General features: G+C 38.3%; 1 protein-coding gene across 1 annotated transcript in view; it reads right to left on the bottom strand.

The window, feature by feature from the left end:
• POLR2B (RNA polymerase II subunit B) overlaps positions 1-21,771 on the bottom strand; it is a 47,291-nt gene that overhangs the window by 254 nt on the left and 25,266 nt on the right. Inside the window, exons 14-24 of the mRNA XM_036084278.2 lie at positions 17,191-17,345; positions 16,137-16,335; positions 15,651-15,819; positions 7,727-7,823; positions 6,393-6,487; positions 4,457-4,707; positions 4,186-4,275; positions 3,840-3,947; positions 2,933-3,046; positions 2,391-2,551; positions 477-672 (exon numbers count right to left, since the gene is read on the bottom strand). Of these exons, the coding sequence (XP_035940171.1) occupies positions 477-672; positions 2,391-2,551; positions 2,933-3,046; positions 3,840-3,947; positions 4,186-4,275; positions 4,457-4,707; positions 6,393-6,487; positions 7,727-7,823; positions 15,651-15,819; positions 16,137-16,335; positions 17,191-17,345 (1,635 nt within the window). The remainder of the gene's footprint in view (positions 1-476; positions 673-2,390; positions 2,552-2,932; positions 3,047-3,839; positions 3,948-4,185; positions 4,276-4,456; positions 4,708-6,392; positions 6,488-7,726; positions 7,824-15,650; positions 15,820-16,136; positions 16,336-17,190; positions 17,346-21,771) is intronic.

Here is a 21,771-nt window from a genome sequence, read left to right as displayed (position 1 = left end):
AGGAGAAAAAGGTAATTAGCAAAACTGTATTTGAAATGACCCCACTTCCCTACCCCAGAAAGATATAAGGTCTTGGTATTGTAGATGATAAATAAGGGCTGGTAACACTCATCCTGCTACCTGGGCTTGTGGTTCTTTCTCCTGAGAGGCTTTGGTATTTCAGCCTTCCTGCCAGACATAATTTATATTCACCCTTCTCAAAAGATTTAAACTCCTTAATTTAAAATGTTTAAATTCCCTTGTACACATCCTTATTATTTCCAAAAGATGACCAGCTTAGAGAAATTATCCCACCAAAACTGGTTTTTAGAAAAAGCAAATTATCTTTTTCCTCATTTTAAACTAGGAATCTTATACAGGTGTTAATCAAAATTGTGAAAATGCCAATCTGTTCCACCACAATGAACCTGCCTGGATGATGAGACCAACATGGTTATATCCTAAACAAGTCTCAACTGCCAATAAGGTCTACACACCTGGGTTTTATTGCGGCAGCCCCGGCATTCATACGTATGGGTCCTCGTGTTAGCAATCGCCATTATTCCACAAAGATTGCAAACATGAACCTGATATGGATCTGATGCCTCAAACAATCTTTCCCTTAAAAACTGGGCTGCTCCATGGGCAATCTGACAATCTCGTTCCATTTCTCCAAACCGCAGGCCACCATCACTGTTAAGGAACAAAGAACAGATTATTTTTATAAAGCAGCTTCTCCATGAATGAGTCTCCTAGGCAATCAAGCCTGAAATAAATGTACAGTGGCAAAAGTAATGGAAAGAATAGGTGAATGATAACAGGTTTCGCCAGTATGGAAGTGAAATGAAATGCATTGTTCAAATGGCCAAAAAGTGGATGGTGATGGCTTCCTTAACAGTCTCAGTATACAAAATACATAAAACCAATGATTTTCTAATACCAAAAAACTTATCGGTTAACTTTGGAGGATGACAGACAACATTATTTTGAAAACTGGTAAAAGAGAAAGAATCAAGCATTTATCCTGCCTATATGAACTATGTCACAAGATAAGCAGTTGAGGAAACAAAGTTTCTCTCTCCAGCAGTATTCCAGCTATTAAGTGAAGAAATGATAAAATTAGAATCTCAACAATTTGCAGTCCCTATTTAATTAAGGGCTTCAAGTAATGATCATACATAGCTGCTAAAATTATAAGACACAACCAGATACTGGAAATATACAACACTGCCTATAAGTATTACTACAAAAGAATGCAATCCTTCCATTTCATCAAAGCTCAAGACCTAATTAGCTGTTTATAAGAAAAATAGAAATGTACAGCCCACGAATGCAATCAGCAAAATCCAGAGTGTGAGAAACCCTCCAGGGCAAACAATCCAGTTTCTTCAACAAATCAACTGCAAGGAAAAAAGGTTGGAGGGCAACCTATAGATTTAAAAACAAAACAAAACCCTTCAACTGCAAAGCACAGACGTATTTGTATCCCAGGGGCACCTGGGGGGCTCAGTTGGTTAAGAGACTGCCTTCAGCTCAGTCATGATCTCGGGGTCCTGGGAATGAGTCCCACATCAGGCTCCCTGCTCAGCAGAGAGTCTGCCTTTTAAGGGCATTAAGGAGGGCATGTGATATGATGAGTGTTATATGCAACTGATGAATTACTGAACTCTACATCTGAAATTAATGATGTACTATATGTTGGATAATTGAATTTACATAAAAAAATTTAAAGATTTGCAAAAAGGTAAACCAATGTCACTCGTCACTAAATTTATTTGGTAAATATATTTTCCATTAAAAGTTATTTATGTCAATGTGCAATGGGCTTATTTTTTTAAGATTTATTTGCGAGAGAGAGAGAGCATGCACATGCACACAAGCAGGGGGAGGGGTAGAAGGAGAGAGAATCCTCAAGCAGACTCTCCACTGAGCACAGAGCCCAAGGCAGGGCTCGATCCCAGGACCCTGAGATCATGACCTGAGCTGAAAAGAGTCAGATGCTCAGCCGACCAAGCCACCAGGTGCCCCCTTATTAGTGTTATTTTTTAATAAATTAATATTTTAAGTCTTAGTTTTAACTTCTAACATGATTAACATCAATAGATACAACTCAAACAAAAGCTCTGAGGGGTCCTGGAACCAAGAAATTTGAGAACCACTCTTTCGTAAATACATGCCGAAATATATTTATAGAAGAAACTGATGCCTAGGCTTTGCTCAAAAATAATCAGGAGTTGGTAGGAGTGGGGAGGTAAATGTAGTAAGGTTGGCCATTCATAATTATTGATGTGGAGTGACAGGCACATGGGGGGTTTCATTATACCATTATCTCTATTTTTGTATGTGTTTGACATTTTTCATTAAAAAAAGGCTAGTTAATAATAACAATGATGGTGATGCAGCTCTCTTACCGAGATCTACCCTCCATGGGCTGTCTATTAAGGATCTGAATAGGTCCCCTGGCACGAGAATGAATCTTATCATCCACCATATGCTTCAAACGCTGGTAATATGTGGGGCCAATAAAAATCTGTGATGTGATTTTTCGACCAGTGAACCCATTGTACAGGACCTGAAACAGATTTTGAAGTAGACTTAAAAATATTAAATATATGTGCACAGACTATATGATTTCATTTATATGAAAACTGAAAGACAAAATTAATATAAAATCAAGAGACTGTTTACCTTGGGGTTGGGGTGGGGATAGTAAATGGAAGGAGACATGAGGGGGCATCTAGGCCTAAAAGCGTTCTGGTAATTTTCGAGATCTGGGTGCCAGTCACACAGGTGTGTTCACTTTGTGTGAAATAAATTCATCAAGCTGTACAATTATGATTTGTGCACATATTTAAAGCATGCATCATACTTCAATAAAAATTTATTTTTTTTAAAAATGAAACTACACACATATAAAAAATAGACACAGCGACTAATGTAAGAGCAAACATACCTCATTTCCTCTAAGATGGTAGCCATAATCAGATAATAGATTAGAAATCTTCTGCACATTAACAGCATCATTAAATGGAGTGGCATCACCAATTTCACCCTTGTTAGCGGATACCTTTTTTTAAAAAAAGTAGTCTTTAAAAGCTGAATCCTTCTGTCGTCTCTTATAAGTCTTTATCAATAAAAATATATTCAATTTTAAAAAGCCTTTCTATATAGGGAAGATTTTGAACATAAAAATCTATGTTATGGAAAGCCGTAATATTTTAAGTTTCATTTTATTAACATCTTAAATGAAATACTATTTATAACAAACTAATCTACTGGAAAAATTAAAACAACTCAATTATAAGCTTTCAAAAAGGAAGCTATCCATAAGACCAGATAAAAAAAGAATGAGACTCCCAACTATTTCCTATGGCTCAAAGAAAATGACATTTTAATGCCGTAAAACCAAGTCTCCCACGTGTTAGGATATAGCCATTCTACCTGAACAAGATACTTAAAAATAGATAACCTCCACTGAAAGATGCATGAATATAGCTAATAATATAGCTATACAATTATTAAGTTCACACTGAACTAACCACCAATGAATTAACTCTTCATCTACAGATTCTTTTCCCCATCTACTGGTTCTTTTTGAACCAGTCAAAAGGATAACCATATATGTATGCAGAGATTGGATGTAGTAAATTTTACAAAAATTCTGACTTAGCCAAAACTTCACAAGTTTTTGCTGGGGGAAAAAAAAACACCACAATCATAACCAACTTAAAAGCAGGAAAATAAGTATCATACTAGCTTTTTCCAACAAAGAACCCAGACTCAAATATGAGAGAAATCACCTATCATCATTTTGGAAGAAACACCAGTTTGGAACATATATTTTTAAGAGATTTTCTTACCTTCCCTTGAAGACATTCAATCAAGTGACCAATAGTCATGCGAGAGGGAATGGCATGGGGATTTATGATGATATCAGGGGTGATACCCTCACAGGTGAAAGGCATATCCTAGAAAGAAATTTTTAAAAGGAGACAACTCCCTTAACTACAAAACTGGAACTGATCCCCCCTCCTCCGAAGTTTTCTATGTCCTCAATTCTGTTCAACATGCTCTGCTCATATTCTTATTCAACACTAAAAAGTCAAGCCTCTATCACCTTTGCACTTTTAAGTTAAAGCAAATTTTGATTCAATAAAATGTTAAACAGAACTTTGGGTTGGGGTAAGGGAGATACAAGATACCTACCTCTTGTCTGTACTGAATACCACAAGTACCCTTTTGACCATGTCGACTAGCAAATTTGTCTCCAATTTGTGGAATTCTAACAGAGCGGACCTGAATTCACATAAAAATAGATTAATTAACTTAAGCCAAACTGGTTTACTTTTTTTTTTTTTGGTAGGCAGCAAAGCAAGTTTATTGAGTGATAGTACGAAGCTCCCAAAGAGGGAGGGGACCTGAGAAGGTTGCCCTGGTTTACTTTTTATAAACAGCAATTTGAAAAAGCTACACTCACCCTTATTTTACAAAATTTATATCCTTCCTGGTTGAGAGTTACCATAACCTGATCCACAATGCCCGTCTCACTAGTTCTCAGAAATGTGCTACAGTCTCTCTTGGTATAGCGTCTATTAGTGCCCTCCAATTCATCTTCATTTTCAGGCAAGGTGACTGTTTTGCCTATAATAACATCATCTCCTGATACGCGGACTCCAGGAGCTATCAAACCATCATCGTCCAGCTTGTCATAAATGGCATGCCTCATACCTATGAGGAAACAGACATGGAATTTTCTGAAATGGTACTACTATATAAAGTACTTAAGATGTCACATAATCCGGGGCCCCTGGGTGGCTCAGTTGGTTAAGCGTCTGCCTTCAGCTCAGGTCATGATCTCAGGGTCCTGGGATTGAGCCCTGCGTCGGGCTCCCGGCTCAGTGGGGAGTCTGCTTCTCCCTCTGGCCCTCCCCGCCACTTGTGCGTGTGCATGCTCTTTCTCAAATAAATAAAATCTTAAAAAAGTCACATAAACCCTCCAAAAGATTAAAACCAAATATATAAATCAGTTCCAAGTCAGAGAGAAGTTCATAGGAACCTTTAACACCATGAACCATTTGTAGTAATAATACAATGCTCTTATTCCAAATACTACAAACTATTATGAAATTCTAAAAAACCACTGGACTGAGCACTGGAAAATCAGATTATCTATATGCTGGGTGATTTTGGATAAGGGTGTTGCCATCTTCTGATCTCTTTTTTACATGAAAAAGAATATGCCCAGGGCGCCTGGGTGGCTCAGTTTTTAAGCGTCTGCCTTCAGCTCAGGTCATGATCCCAGGGTCCTGGGATCGAGCCCCGCATCGGGCTCCCTGCTCCAAGGGAAGCCTGCTTCCCCCTCCCACTCCCCTGCTTGTGTTTCCTCTCTCACTGTATCTCTGTCAAATAAATAAATAAAATCTTTAAAAAAAAAGAATATGCCCTCAGAGGGCCTAGGTGGCACAGTTGGTTAAGTATCTGACTCTTGGTTTCAGCTCAGTTCTGATCTCAGGGTCATGAGATCAAGCCGTGAGTCCTGCTCTGTGGGGAGTCGCCTTGGGTTTCTCTCTCCCTTTTCTTCTGCCCCTCCCCCCTGTGCTCATGCTCTCTCTTACTGAAATAAATAAATAAATCTTTAAAAAAGAAAAGAAAAAGAATATATATCCTTCCTGGTTGAGAGTTATGCATATCCTCACACAGAAATTTTGAATTTCCTCCACGCATATCCTCACACAGAAATTTTGAATTTCATCTTATGTAATCTTAACTCCACTGGACATCAATTCACTACTACACAGAACCACCCACAGGAAACGGAGTAATAGAAAGATGACTTAAAAAACAAAACATATTTTACTTCACACAATACCATTAGAAGTCAAAACTAGCAGATACACATATTTCCCTGGGACATCCCATCCATCCCACTGCATACACAGTTTTTAAGTGTCTGTGAAAATTGTAACTAGATAATAAGTTTGAGTTTTCTAGAAGAAACAAAAAGTGCTAGGTATCACCTCGTTTATCTGTTAAATGTATACAAATATTGTGGCTAGACAAATATTATGGTCACACTACAGTGTGGAGAGGGGGGAAGTTCCCATGCAAACACATAAATGGAGGGAGAGTTCAGAGTACAAGTAAGAAGGGCTGTAGTGTACCCCATGAAATTACATGACCTCTCTGATCTCCTAAATACCCTCTTCAATGCAGGATCTACCAGGATGGAAGGACCATAACAAGCCAACTCCTATGTGCAAAGACTTTTGGCAAACACACATTTTCTTATATATGAGCTCTAAGAATAACATGAAATCATACTCCCATGTGACAGGGGGCAGGGGAAGGTATTAATTAGGACAACCATGAATGTTGACTTTAAATTCCATAATTTAAATGTCAGTATCACTTACCCTGGCATGTTTCACGAGTTGGCTTCTCAAAAACTTCTTCTTGATCAAATCCTTTTTTAGATTCCTGTTCTTTATATGATCGATAGAAGACAGACCTAAAAACACATGGTTATAAAGGTAACTTCTATTTTCCTCTTTATAAAAGAGCTTAGAACATACCGATAATTTTCACTTAATTGATACTTGGGAGACAATTTAAACCATTAATCTAGGACAAGAGTTTACTACATTGAAAGTTAAGTCTTAAATGCTATTACATGGGCCACACATGTAGCATTTGACCTGTAATCTTAACAGCTGGATTATATGTGAGAACAGGAAGAACCTGAGGTCATTAACTGCAACCTCCTACTTAAAATAAGGATCCCTTCCATAATAACCCTCAGAGATGGTCACTCAGGATCTGCTCCAATATTTCTAGTGAGAAATTTATGATACTAAGCTATCATGCCCACCCTCTGGTCCTAGTGCTATCCTCTGACACTATACAGAAAGAAATCCATCTTCTAAATTTCCAGTTTTTAACCAATCTTCATATGCTATGTATTTGAGATTGTCAATAAAATAATTGAAGGATAATTTTTAAAAGATTGAAAAAAACCAATAGTTATTGGGCGCCTGGGTGGCTCAGTTGGTTAAGCGACTGCCTTCGGCTCAGGTCATGATCCTGGAGTCCCTGGATCGAGTCCCGCATCGGGCTCCCTGCTCAGCAAGGAGCCTGCTTCTCCCTCTGACCCTCTCCCCTCTCATGTGCTCTCTCTCTCTCATTCTCTCTGTCTCAAATAAATAAATAAAATCTTTAAAAAAAAAAAAAAAAAAAAAAAAAAACCAATAGTTATTTATGGGTCCTAAGATTAATAGGCTTATTTTTATTTCTTTAGACATTTCTGTATTATATGAATGCAAACACGTATTTGCTTACCAAAAAAGTGGGGGGTAAGGACCTCAAAATATTAGCATCTGAAAATCCTGAGACACAAGAAATAGTGTCTTCAGTCATTCATGACATCAACCAGGCCTCCTGTTTTCTGGAGCAAGGCACTGATTTCACCACACTAAACTCTATACAGATATCTATAGAACAGTATGTGCTTGCCAGATATCCACAAAGCTTCATGAATGGAGGCAAAAGAGTAAATACCTTAACAGAAAATTTTCTCTGTTGTCGGATCAAAATTTCCTCCAGCCTGACCTTCAAAACCACCAAAAAGTTTGGATACATACAAGCCAAACCTATTTTTAAAGAACTTTTTTCTTTTTTAAGAACTTTTTTTTATTAAAGTATTAATGTTTGCACCGTATCTGTGTTTTGACAACTACCGTCAACAGCTGACCTGAAAAAGCCTCTGTCTACAGCTGAACGATTCATGATAACAGAGTCTTCTTGGTTATATCCCGTGTATGATGCAATGGCCACAATGGAGTTGATACCTGTAAGTGCACATAAGAGCATACATTATAAGCCTCATCTGGGAAACAAAGAAAAGATTGTTCCTTTCTTTTATTTATTTATTTCTGAAAAGTTAAAAATTCCTTAAGTTTTTTATTCCTGGTACCACTACCACAATTTACAGGGCAATATACCTGATATAATGAAAAGAAGAAGAAAAAGGCAAAGCTACAAGAGATAAAAGACCTCAGGAATGTACATCTAGGGGCACCTGGCTGGCTCAGTCAGTAGAGCAAGCGAATTGATTTCAGGGTCATGAGTTCAAGCCCCACGTTGGGTGTAGAGATTACTTAAAATCTTAAAAAAAACAACAAAAGGGACGCCTGGGTGGCTCAGTTGGTTAAGCGACTGCCTTCGGCTCAGGTCATGATCCTGGAGTCCCGGGATCGAGTCCCGCATCGGGCTCCCTGCTCGGCAGGGAGTCTGCTTCTCCCTCTGACCCTCCTCCCTCTCATGCTCTCTGTCTCTCATTCTCTCTCTCTCAAATAAATAAATAAAATCTTTAAAAAAAAAAAAAAAAAAACAACAAAAGAGGAATGTACATCTAATTGACACTAGATTGCATTAAGCAATAGCTGCACGTTTTGCAAACTATGGCTATGATGGTCCTGAACAAGAAAGGTTTCCTATTTAAGCTGCAGTAACTTTTCTGACAGTGGATCATCATTCCTTCTGTGGCAGATTTTTACAATTCCTTTAATGCATTTGGGACAACTATCTCAAAGTAACCTGCAGCTTTCCTGACAACTCACTCTCTCTCCTGCTAAGAACTGTAGCCCTTTTCTTCTGAGTTCTTTTAGAACCTTCTGCTACCATATCCACCACTTCCACCACCAGATCCATAACCACTACCATAGGGGCTACCCAAGCTTCTTCCACCAAAACTGCCCCCCTTCACGGGTCCATATTTGACTGCTGTTGTCCACTGTAAATTCCAAAATCACTGTAGTTCCCACCACCACCATAGTTACCTCCTCCAAAATATCCCCCTTCACTGTAACCACCATTTCCTCCACCAACGCCACCATAACCACCTCCTTTGGTGTCCATATCCTGGGCCCACTGCCACCACAGCCTCCTCTACTGCTATAACCAGGACCACCACCACCGTCGCCACCATCCTCTATAACTACCTCTGCTGCCACCACCACAGCTTCCTTTTCCACCGAAGTTTCCTCTATCACCCGTGAAGTAGCCACATCCACCTCTATGACCTCTTTGTGATCCAGCAGACTGCATTTCTTGTTTAGAAAGGGCCTTTTTCACTTCACAATTATGCATGTTAATAGTGTGGTATTTCCGAACTACAATTTTGTCATCAACTGTATCATGATCATCAAAAGTTACAAAACCAGGGGTGCCTGGGTGGCTCAGTCGTTAAGCGTCTGCCTTCTGCTCAGGTCATGATCCCAGAGTCCTGGGATCGAGCCCCGCATCAGGCTCCCTGCTCAGCGGGAAGCCTGCTTCTCCCTCTCCCACTCCCCCTGCTTGTGTTCCCTCTCTCACTATGTCTCTCTCTGTCAAATAAATAAGTAAAATCTTTAAAAAACAAAAAAGTTTCCTGAGATTAAGAATTCCTCATATCAGTGAGGTCATATGATACATGTCTTTCTCTGATTGACATATTTTGCTCAGCATAACACCCTCCAGTTCCAACCACATCGTTGCAAATGGCAAGATCTCATTCCTTTTGATGGCTGCATAATATTCCATTGTATATATATACCACATCTTCTTTATCCATTCATCTGTCGATGGACAGTGGTAGGGGGTGGGAGGGATGGGGTGGCTGGGTGATACACACTGAGGAGTGTATGTGCTATGGTGAGCACTGTGAATTATGCAAGACTGTTGAATCACAGATCTGTACCTCTGAAACAAATAATACAATGTATGTTAAAAAAAAAAAAGAAGAAGAAGAAGAAGATAGCAGGAGGGGGGAAATCGGAGGGGGAGACGAACCATGAGAGACTATGGACTCTGAGAAACAAACTGAGGGTTCTAGAGGGGAGGGGGGTGGGGGGATGGGTTAGCCTGGTGATGGGTATTAAAGAGGGCACACTCTGCATGGAGCACTGGGTGTTATGCACAAACAATGAATCATGGAACACTACATCAAAAACTAATGATGTAATGTATGGTGATTAACATAACAATAAAATTAAAAATAAATAAACATGGAGAAAAAATAAATAAATAAAAAACAAAAAGTTACAAAAGCAAATCCTCTCCTTTTTCATCTCTTCCTGTCTTCCATAACTTCTATGGTTTCAATCTTGCCATACTTTTTTTTTTTTTTTTTTTAAATATTTAAGTAGTATCTATACCCAACAGGGGACTCAAACTCACAACCCTGGGATCAAGAGTTGCACGCTCCTCCAACTGAGCCACCCAGGTGCCCCCAGAGTTTTGTATTTAACTTGAATTCATTTCTAACACTTTAAAAAGTAAATCTACACAAAAGCTTAGAATTCAAACTTTTCTTACAAAATCCGATCTGGCATCACTGGGCCCACTTATACACATCACAACCACAGCTGAAGCTGAACAGAGCTAACCCCAATGGAAAGGCAAACCTCTCTTTAACTCACCAATCCTGCCTAACCGTGTAGGAGTTTGTGGCTGCAAGCCCTTTTAAAAAATAACACTAAATACTTTGTGCTAAATATAACCTTGACTGCTCTCTACAAAAGAAGAATCATACTAACAAGAGGGCATTTGTTCTTCTGAGCACCTTGCTGGGTTTGTATATTTAAATTTGAAGCTAAAATGCTCTGCTTGGGGAGGAAAAGGAGTGTGAAATTCTCCAAGGAAAGGGCAATGTCAGGGAAGTGGACACTGGATAAAACCCTAGTAGCAGGCAAGGCCTTCAGAGAATCAGAAAAGTCAAATACATAGTCACTCCTCAGGTGTGCAATGAAAGCTCCTCCTGAAATCTAAATGATTTCCTCTATGAAATCTTTAGTAGCATCCACATTGGTCACCATGCTTTTGTGTGGATTCTTTGGGATAACTAGAAGAATTTTAAGTTTCACAAATGATCAAGCAGCATAATGCAAGGAAAATACATAAAGATGCAGGTTCCTAAAGGCAGGGGAGGCTCTGAAAAGTGAAGAATTTGCAGAAATCTCAGGGTCTTGGGAGATGTGATATGATCCTACTACTAAGGAAGCCAGTAGTAGGGCATATATCACATCTGTGATACATTAAACAGGCAAGACTTCCCCAGCACGTCCTCACATTTTGGTGGAGCACCACCTATGCCCCGCACCTTTTTCCAGGTGATGCAGCCTATAGGTGCTCAACTGTCTTGGCCTTGTGAGGCTTTCCTGTCTCTTCTGTGACAATTCCTGGATCACCCACATATGCTACATCAACTAGAGCCCAGGAGACAGCCGCTTCCTTCCCAGAACCTTTATCCAAGGTATCTGGGCAAGACTAAGAGATCAGCTAAATTTAGCTAAAAACAGTTAACTTCTTAATTATGCTTCTTATAGTTTTTTCTTAAAAGCCCCAAATCAAGATGCAATGTAATAGAAAAGGCACAAGAGAGACAGATGGGAGGAAAAGGTCTACATTTGGTCAAAAAGGAAAAACATAGGCCAGAGTCTAAATTCTGGACTTATATTTCTTAAGTTGTGTAACTTTGGGCAAATAACTTAACCTTTCGAATCCTGTCTCCACAATTGTAAAACAGAGATGATACCACCAACTGGTATTTCTAATCAGTTAACATTTATTCCTCCCTTATTAACTACCAGGCACTAAGCCATGGGTTTCAAGTGGATTTAACCATTTAATCATCACAAAAGCTTTATGAGGTAGATACTACTATTATTTTCATTTTGCAGGTGAAAAAATACCAAAATGCTTTTATGATGCTTAGAAATAACATGTGTAAAGCACCTGGATGGTGTTTCACACAAACTCAATGCTCAATAAATATTAGTAACTTCGATAAAAATATCTGTGAGCTAAGGGGCTCTTGGGTGGCTCAGTCGGTTGAGCAGCTGACTCTTGATTTCAGCTCAGGTCAAGATGTCAGGGTCCTGGGATCGAGCCCCAAGTCTGGCTCCGCACTCAGCAAGGAGTCTGCTTCAGGATTCTCTCTCCCTCTGCCCCCCTTCACTCACTCTCTAAAATAAATAAATCTTAAAAAAAAAGAAAATATCTGTGAGCTAAAGGACTATAAAAATGTGAAATCTAGGATTACAATCCACCTGTTAAGACAGGTTCACACCCTTCCTGCCACTTTGTTCTCACCCACTTCAAACCTCAGCTCAGCACCGAGGAGGCTCTAAATCTCTAGACATACTTTAAGTCAAGATGAGATTCTGTCACAAGGATTTTTGCTCCCAGATGATGTCAACCAACGTAACAGTACACTACAGAAACAGGAATGATACTCATCAAAAAGACATTCCTTAAGATAACTTGATTAGCCCCAACCCCTCGGTCAGGGCTCAGAATTTGGCCAATGTAGCTGGCATATAAGACAAGGCCAGGGCCAATAATTCAGCCAGGAGGTCAGGAAATTGGTTACATCAACAGAGTGAGCAAATAAGTAAAGAAACTGAGGCCAGTGGGAACCAGATTTCTCCTTATCAGAAAACGGAGTTCTAAAATAAACACTCCGGTGTTGGACTGAGATAGGAGATACTAGTGTGAATTAATGTTTCTTTGAAATGTAGTCATAAAAATAGACAAAGTGGCGGGGGGGGGGGGCAGTATGTGCATACATGGTTTTCCTAGGTTATCAGCTGAGAGGGCCTAGAAATGATGATATTCTAATAGCAAGAAGCACACTTAGCACCCACACTTTGGTTTCCAAATACTATCCTCACTGAAAGGAGAAATGGCTGAGTCCAGGTTTAAGGAAAGCACAAAATACAAGTATGTAAAGAAGGATGAAGGACCTATCAGGAGTCATCTTGAAGCTGTTCCCACCGGAAAATCTGGGAAAATTTTAGCATCAAAATGGAAGGAATGATGGAATTAGAAAATTCATCATTTGGCAACAATCATCATGCTAAACTAGTGACTGACAAGGAACAGAATATTTATATCGTCTCAAAGTATCTCTTCACAAAAGACTTATTTACTGTGACTTATTTACTATGACTTACAAAATACTTATAATTAACAAAAAATGGAAAAATCTGACAGACACCATCTTAATCACATGATAAAAGTTAAAAGTCACTATTAATGGGACATATAGACAGCATGTGCTTCCTGATATGATGCAATGATAAAACAGCACACTTCTTTGCTAGTCCTGCCAAAAATTCATAACCTGAATACAATCATGGGGAAACAGTCAAAGCCAAACTGAGAGACAATGTACAAAGTATAACTTGCCTAAATGCTTCAAAAACATCAAGGTCATAAGAGACAAGGAAAAATTAAAGAATTGTTCCAACCTGAGGAGACTAAAGAGACATGCAACTAAATGCAATGCACAATCCTGGATTAGATCCTAGACCCATAAAGGACATTATCAGGACAACTGGCAAAATTTGAACTAAGGATTGCTCACTAGATGGATATCAATGTTAACCTCCTGATTCTGACTGTGGTACTGTGGAGAATGTCCTTGTTTTTAGGGAACATTCACTGCAGAATTAAAAAGTGATGTGGCTTCACATCTACAACTTACTCTCCAATGGTTCAGGAAGAAAAAGGGAAAGAATAAGGCAAATGTGGTAAAATGTGAAATAGGAAATCTGGATGAAGAGTATACAGAAGTTCTTTGTACTAATCTCACAACTTTTCTATCAGTTTGAAATTATCTCAAAATACAGTTTTTAGAATAGATAATGTGATTAAGGCATGAAGCCATAACAGAACTGAAAAGCATGTGTAGTCCCTACCAGCCATGACTGCATGCACTTCTTCCAGTATCAGAAGAACATTTTATTTCAAATCTAATCCTTTACCTGTATTTCTTTTTTTCCTCTAGCCATAAAGAAACTATTAGCTAAATGTTGAAGAAAACACAACAGTGCGAGCATCCTCCAAAGACAGGAGCATATTGTAGGCAACCTAACAGACTGTGTTTTCCTAGACAAGAGTAACCCCTTGTGGAGGACTATGAAAATAAATCATTCTAACCTATGAGAATTTGCCATCAAAATGTTAGATCCCCTAGTACAGTTAATAATTTAAGGCTACTATTTACAAAGCAAATTCTACTAAATAAATAACATTACGCACAGTTAAAGCCAAAATCCTATTAATAATAAGGTAAGAAAACAGTTATGCCAAAGAACTATGCTGCCTCCTTTAACATTCAACGCTTCCCTACCCTTTAGATTTCTCTGCACCATTTTACCTGTTGTCCAGTCTCCTTAAGAATCTCCTCCTGCAAATTCCTGGTTCTCCTAATCAGTTATATCTCAAATCTCTTCTCGTTTCTTTTCCTGGTGCCTAAAGTTCTGTTTCTGCGTTTATTCTCACTTTGAATTTCCCGCAACAATTTCATGGTATTCCAAACTTATCACTAATATAACAATAACTTCGCAGCTCTAGATTTGACCTTCTTCCAAACCACATTTACAACTATTAGAAAATCTTTTCTGGGGGCACCTGGGTGGCTCAGTCAGTTAAGCATCTGCCTTCAGCTCAGGTCATGATCCCAGGGTGCTGGGATCAAGCCCTGCATGGGGCTCCCTGCTCAGCGGGGAGTCTGCTTCTCCCTCTCCCTCTGCTCCTCTCCCTGCTCATTCTCTCTCTCAGATAAAAAAAATCTTTAAAAAAAAAAAAAAGAAAATCTTTTCTGGGGCACCTGGGTGACTCAGTTGGTTAAGCGTCTGCCTTCAGCTCAGGTCATGATTTCAGGTCCTGGAATCCAGCCCCGCCCCTGCTCAGGGGGGAGTGTGCTGCTGCTTCTCCCTCTGCTTCTGCCCCTCCCTCCTGCTCATGTGCGCACACTCTGACTCTCTCACAAATAAATAAATAAATAATCTTAAAAAAAAATTTTCTTAGGGCAGCAATTCAAAATCAACATGCTGAAAACTGAATTTATTATCTTACCTCTAAAACCTCTTCCTTCTAATGTGCTCCTAATCTTATTAAGAGTATCACTCTCTTCCTGATCACCCAAGCCATGAATGCCAACAATATTTCCAATTCCTATCTTCCCTCCCTTCATCACTCCACATCCAATTAATCAAGTCCCATCAAGGGTATTCCAACAGGCACTCATCCTCTACTCTTCATTTCTTAAGGACCTTACCAATTCTTATTTAGACCACAGCAAAAACCTCTAAATTATCCCCTTCCAATACCATACCTGACTGTAATCTGCATCAACTGCCAGAATGATATTCCTAAAATAAATTTCTATTTGTATTACTTCCTTGCTCCAAAAGGCTGGATGAGTCTTCATTCTCAAAATTCAACCTGCTCTCTCCACACTATGAGAGACTCGTGCACTTACACTCCAGTCATACTAAAGTGCCATGACTACTGCTATTCCCCTATCTCATACATTCATGCATCTAAGCCCTTCCTCAACCCATCTCTCAAATTCAAACGCCCTTTCATCAACTTTATGCTAGTCTACAACGCCACCTCCCCTGTGAAACTGGCTCTAGATTTCCAATAGGAATCAATCATTTCCTGTACTTCATCGTTAACACTTTCCACGTATCTATCTCTTTATTGTGTTGTTTCCCACATTATAAATTCTGAGAGAATAGATGCTGTGTCATATGTATTTTATTAACCCTCCCAAGCACCCAGAAAAGTGCCTTAAGCACTTTTAAGACAGGATCTTAATAACTGAAGAGCAAAACTGAACATACCTGCTGGCAGCTCTCTAAATCGTAGATATTCCATAGACCGTGTAGTCACAAGTGGTTTTTGAGGATAATACAGAACATGGGCCAATGTATCCATACGAACATGGAAGTTGGTGATATAAACTCCCATAGCCTGCTTACCCATAGCAGACTGATATGTGTTTCTAGGGGACTAAAGTAGAAATGAAAAGCAGAATCAATGAAAATTTAATTATTTCTAAAGGAACAAACTTCAGGGTACTACGTAAATCGGGAATATGGTTGGAAAAGGTTATGCTTTTTTTCTGAAAGGTAAGTGATAACCATTTGGAATAATCAACTCTGGCTCCTAACAGTGAAACAAAAAGTAAGTATATTTAATGCAGATTTCATAGGAGTTCATAGTCCTTTCATCAGCATGCTTTTCTTTAGGAAAAACTACAGATCAATCTAGTTTTTATCTACTTCCCCCAATTCCTCACAAACAAGAAGTTAAAAACTGCTACCAACCTGGTTATGATCAGGAAAGGGAATAATAGATGCACAGACACCAAGAATCATTGACGGATGAATCTCGCAGTGTGTATATGTGGAACAATAAGCTACTTCTTTCTCCTGTAAATCATCTGGAGTCATTGCGAGCATCACTGTTTCTTCTTCCAGAGTATCAATGTATTCTACTACCCCACTGGCCACAAGATCCTGCCAACTAAAAGAGAAGAATTCACTTTTATTTCCTTATTTACTGAAGTATTTTAACTAAGCTTACTACTTAACAAAGAGTATTCCCATATCTACATGTACAGATACAGAAAGAGTTCCAAAATAGGTATATTATTATTAATAGTGGGAAAAAAAAAAGCAAATTACTAAACAATACACATGAAGTGTGGTCCTATAAATATTACTATCAGTTTGTCTTGCTTTGTCCTAGAGGGAACTATTTGGGGGTGCCTGGCTGGCTCTGTCAGTGGACCATACAACTCTTATCTTGGGATTTTGAGTTCAAGCTCCACACTAGTGTAGAGATTAATTAAAATCTTTTTAAATAAATAAATAAAGGGAATTATTTGTGAATATATGGGTATGGGTTACTTACTTTTTAAGAGGAAAATATGAATTGGGGGCTTTTATATATTTTTCATTATATATGTTGTTTGAAATTTTTTTACAATAAAACATATACATTCAACTATTAAAAATAAGTTTTAAAGCAGGTTCATCTTTTTATTAAGTTTTTTACTTACTATTATATTATCCATGTTACATATACATAATTTATATTATATGTTATTTCTTATTATTAGACTTTAACAGGTCACAAAGACTTTTATTCTTAAACAAAACCCTACAAGTCCCTTACTTGATGACAAAAATCAAGAAAAACAAATGTGACTGCTAATAGTTTCTTTTTGGGGGCAATAAGAATGTTCTGGAATTAGGTAGTGGTGACAGATGCACAATCTTATGAATATACTAAACCACTGAACTGTAATATTTTAAAATAGTTAATTTTATGGCGTGTGAATTATATCTCAATTTTTTTCTCACTGCATGTTCTTACCTGTAATTGTTATATTCTCTCTCTTTCAATTGATCAATATGTCTCTTCTTCAAAAGTAGCTTTTGTTTTTCTACAATCAGAAGTGGCCTACAAATACGGCCTGCATCTGTATAGATCCGAATCTCCCTCTCTCGAATATCTCTAATCATAGAAACCTATAAGTAAAAAGACAAAACAGTCAAGTCTCATGAATTTATTTTCTCTGTATCATTACGACTTAGCTAAAAATACAATAAAATTCCTAATAAATTTCTAGAGCAAACAATTATCAAATAAAATGGACAAATCTTTCTTAGTTTATCATTGTTCAATATACTAAAAACCTAGGTATAATTTAAAATTTTTAAAGAACAAATATTTAACCCTGATAATTATAAAGCTGAATAATATCTGGCAATGTCATGCAAGATAAAGTAAAATGAAGAAAATATATTTTTGGCATCACAAACACTAGCATATAACACCTTATTTTGCCTCTTTGATAATAACATAGACTTCACTTTGCAACCTTTCAGTAACCAACCCTATATCACTTTGCATTGATCATACTTTCTCAGTAATAAGCCCAACTTCTGACACTTACCTATCCAACAAATGGATTACAGTCTATCTGTCCAACACAGCAGTCACTAGCTACATGTCACTATTAACACTTGAAATGTGGCCATTCATTCTGAACTGAGATAGGCTGCAGTGTACAACATGTACAAACTACAAAGTGGATTTCAAAGGCAATACCACATAAACAAAGCAGAAACAGACCCATAAAGACAGAGAACAAATTGGTGGTTGCCAGAGGTGAGGGAGCTGGGGGGATGGGCAGGAAAGGGTAAAGGGAAGTAAGAGGTACAGGCTTCCAGTTATGGAATGATTAAGTCACAGGGATAAATGGTACAGTGCAGGGAATATAGTCAATGGCATTATAATAGCGTGTATGGTGACAGATGGTAGCTACATTTGTGGTGAGCACAGCATAATGTATAGAGTTGTCATATCACTGTTGTACACCTGAAACTAATGTAATACTGAATGTTAACTATAATAATAAAAAAAAAAGTACCACACAAAAATAAAGAATGTAAAATTTCTCATAAATAATCCTTCATACTGAGTAGATGTTGAAATTGTAATATTTTGGATATATCAGGTTAAGTAAGATATATCATTAAAATTACTTTCATGGGGGCGCCTGGGTAGCTCACTCAGTTGGTTAAGCGACTGCCTTCGGCTCAGGTCATGATCCTGGAGTCCCAGGATCGAGTCCCGCATCGGGCTCCTTGCTCAGCAGGGAGTCTGCTTCTCCCTCTGACCCTCCTCCCTCTCATGCTATCATTCTCTCTCTCTCTCAATAAATAAATAAAAATCTTAAAAATAAATAAATAAATAAATAAATAAAATTACTTTCATGTTTCTAATTTTTTTAACAAGGCTACTAGAAAAATTTAAATTACATATGTATCTCATGTGATATTTCTACTGAGCAGAACTAGAAAATATATTCCCAGAAAATATAAAAATATATTTTGGGCAGGGGCACCTGGCTGGCTCAGTCAGAAGAGCATGCAGCTCTTGATCTCGGGGTCATGAGTTCAAGCCCCATGTGGGGTGTACAGCTTTAAAAAAAAAAAAAAATGGGAAATTTACAATAAAAAACAGAATAATTACTAAAAGCACTGTAGAATTTGAAGTACCTATTTACAAAGAAATAAGTCAAAAAGGAAATAAGAATTTCCAACGGATTATCTAGATCTAATATATAATCTTGGAAGTCAACTAGAGAAATGAATTGACAATGAGTTAGGAAATGGAAAAACAGATTGGTATTTCTCCAACAAAAGTACTTTAAGAGAGTAAAATCACACCTTGATACTTTTATTAAAGACTGGGTTTATTTAAGAAAGGAAAAGATTTAGATTACTGGGTTTAAAAATAAGAGTAAATCATAAAAGCTTCATCAGAAACATCAAGGTCTCCAAAATTAGTAAGTCGAAAGCCATTATATAGAAAATGTTCTATACCTTTAGCTCACTTCCTGTCCTTAAAAAACAATCTGAGGAGAAACACTATGTCTTTGAGCAGAAACACCATCAGTGGTACTATCCATTCCTAGAAAAGACGTTGCTTTCAAATGCATTGCCTTGAATCCTTAGAGAATTCCTAATAAAATAGTTTCGTTGTCTTAACAGGACAACATAAATTGTGAGCTGTGTCTCCTCAAAGCCCCAAAGGAAACAGGTATACTTTAGCAGGTCCAGAGAGGACTACTGACAGAACAGCCTAACAGGTCCAACAGAAGGCTAAAGTCAGAAATGGGTAAAATGAGGACCTCTGGTAGTTCGAAAATATGAAGGAAAAGAAAAAGTGCCAGACTCCTTCAGGAAAATATACACAATTCTCCCACTTACTTAGAGGCTCCCAAAATCACTAACAGGATATTAAAGTGCCTAGTCCAAGGACACAGGGTCAGTTTCTATGTTTAATAAACAATGTCTACTATATGTCCGGTACCATGCTCACAGCTGAAAATACAAAGTCATATTAATACATGTTCCCTGCCCCTGGGGAGCTAATGGTGTGGTGAGTGAGGAAGGCAAGTAAGTCAATAGGTACTATCTGGGACAAGCATTCTGTCAAAAACATTTAAGTAAAATATACACTATATACAGTCATAGAGATCTAAATCAGGGAGTCAAAGGCCAACTCTACTCTCACTTGCCATATATTTTTGTAAATAAATTGTTTTATTGGTTTATACACTGCCTATGGCTGCTTTTCACTACAACAGCAGAGGTGAATACACAACAGAGAGTATATGGAAACAAAGCCTAATTTAGTATCTGGCCCTTTCCAGAAAATCTTTGCCAAGTTGTGATCTAATTAAACTGGCAGGAGGGGGGTTGTTCAGATAAGGTATCCTGAAAGAGATGAGAGTTAAGAGAAGTTTTACAGGGGTGCCTGGGTGGCTCAGTCGTTAAGCGTCTGCCTTCAGCTCAGGTCATGATCCCAGGGTCCTGGGATCGAGCCCCACATCGGGCTCTCTGCTCAACGGGAAACCTGCTTCTCCCTCTCCCACTCCCCTTGCCGGTGTTCCCTCTCTCACTGTCTCTCTCTGTCAAATCAATAAAATCTTAAAAAAAAAAAAGAGAAGTTTTGCAGAATAAGTGAGATTTACCTAAAAAAAAGGTAGTAAGAATCCTTTTCCCTATTGCTCATTTTTGAGGAGGAATGGGGCACAAGGAGCACAAACATTCCAGGTTAAGGGAATGGGACCATGGAAAGGTAGAGAGACCTAAAACAGCATGAAGAATTTAATTTTACCCTAGAAAACACAGAAAAGCTGAAGAAGGCTCTTAGCAGAAAAACATGGTATTACCAAAGTTCTCAATCATAAAAAATACAGCCAATTTTGGTTCTTAGGCTTTCTCTTAGACCTGCCTGCTCTCAAGTGAAGCATGCTGTTGCTGCCTTCAAGCTGTGAACACTCCTGGTTCAAAACCCAGGGTCTGTCTGCTACAGGAAAGCCTGGAGCAACCAAACTCTTCCCTGCTCAGCTACGTAGAAAAGAGATCAGCTACTGGCTTAAGTGTGTTACCGTTTCTCTCCAAACACCCACTTTCACCTAGACACCTAGACACCTAGACAGAATCCACAGTAGAGATTTAAGGGAATCAAAAGACCAAGCCATATCCCTTAATACAGTACACTAAAAGCAAAAGCCCTATTTGGGGTAGTAATAAAGCTCATATAATATATATTAACGCTTTAAAAAAAAAACTATCCTAATCCCAAAGCACTTCAATATCCACCTAAATATAAAAATCTTTATAGAGGTTTATCACATTTTAAGAATGAATCTCTGGGTGCCTGGGTGGCTCAGTTAGTTGAGCGTCCAACTCTTGATTTCAGTTCAGGTCATGATCCCAGAGTCCTAGGACTGAGCCCCAAGACAGGCTCCCTGCTCAGCGGGGAGTCTGCTTCTCCTTCTCCCTCTACCCTTCCACCCCACTTGTGCGCTCTCTCAAATAAATAAAATCTTAAAAAAAAAAAAAAAGGAGGGGCACCTGGGTGGTTCAGTTGTTAAGGGTCTGCCTTCAGCTCAGGTCATGATCCCAGGGTCCTGAGATCGAGCCCAGCATTGGGCTCCCTGCTCAGCAAGGAGCCTGCTTCTCCCTCTCCCACTCCCCCTACTTGTGTTCCCTCTCTCGCTTTGTTTCTCTCTGTCAAATAAATTTTAAAAATCTTAAAACAAAAAAATCTCTAGATTCAGACAAAAGGAAAAATCAGAGATCATTATTCTCTTTTCAAAAGCATTATTGTCGGCTTTACAAGAAGATCCTCAAAAGAATTCCTTTTACTTTAAAATATAATTTGAGTTCTAAAATATAATTTAAATTACATGTCAAATTTTTAGAAGCATATACCTAAAGCATTAAAGCAAGCAATACCTTATAATTAAATTTAGCTCAAAACATAACCTAGACTTTTGACAATGCATTCTACAAGGAAAAGCAGTTAAAGATGCCAATGCAAAGAAAACTGTCACTAGTCTTATGCCTTTTTTAGCAATCCCATAGGATCATG

The sequence above is a fragment of the Halichoerus grypus genome, chromosome 3, assembly GCF_964656455.1.
Source record: "Halichoerus grypus chromosome 3, mHalGry1.hap1.1, whole genome shotgun sequence".
In the NCBI taxonomy this organism is placed as follows: Eukaryota; Metazoa; Chordata; class Mammalia; order Carnivora; family Phocidae; genus Halichoerus; species Halichoerus grypus.
The sequence above is the reverse complement of the archived record's forward strand: the minus strand, read 5'-3'. Positions and strand labels throughout refer to the sequence as shown.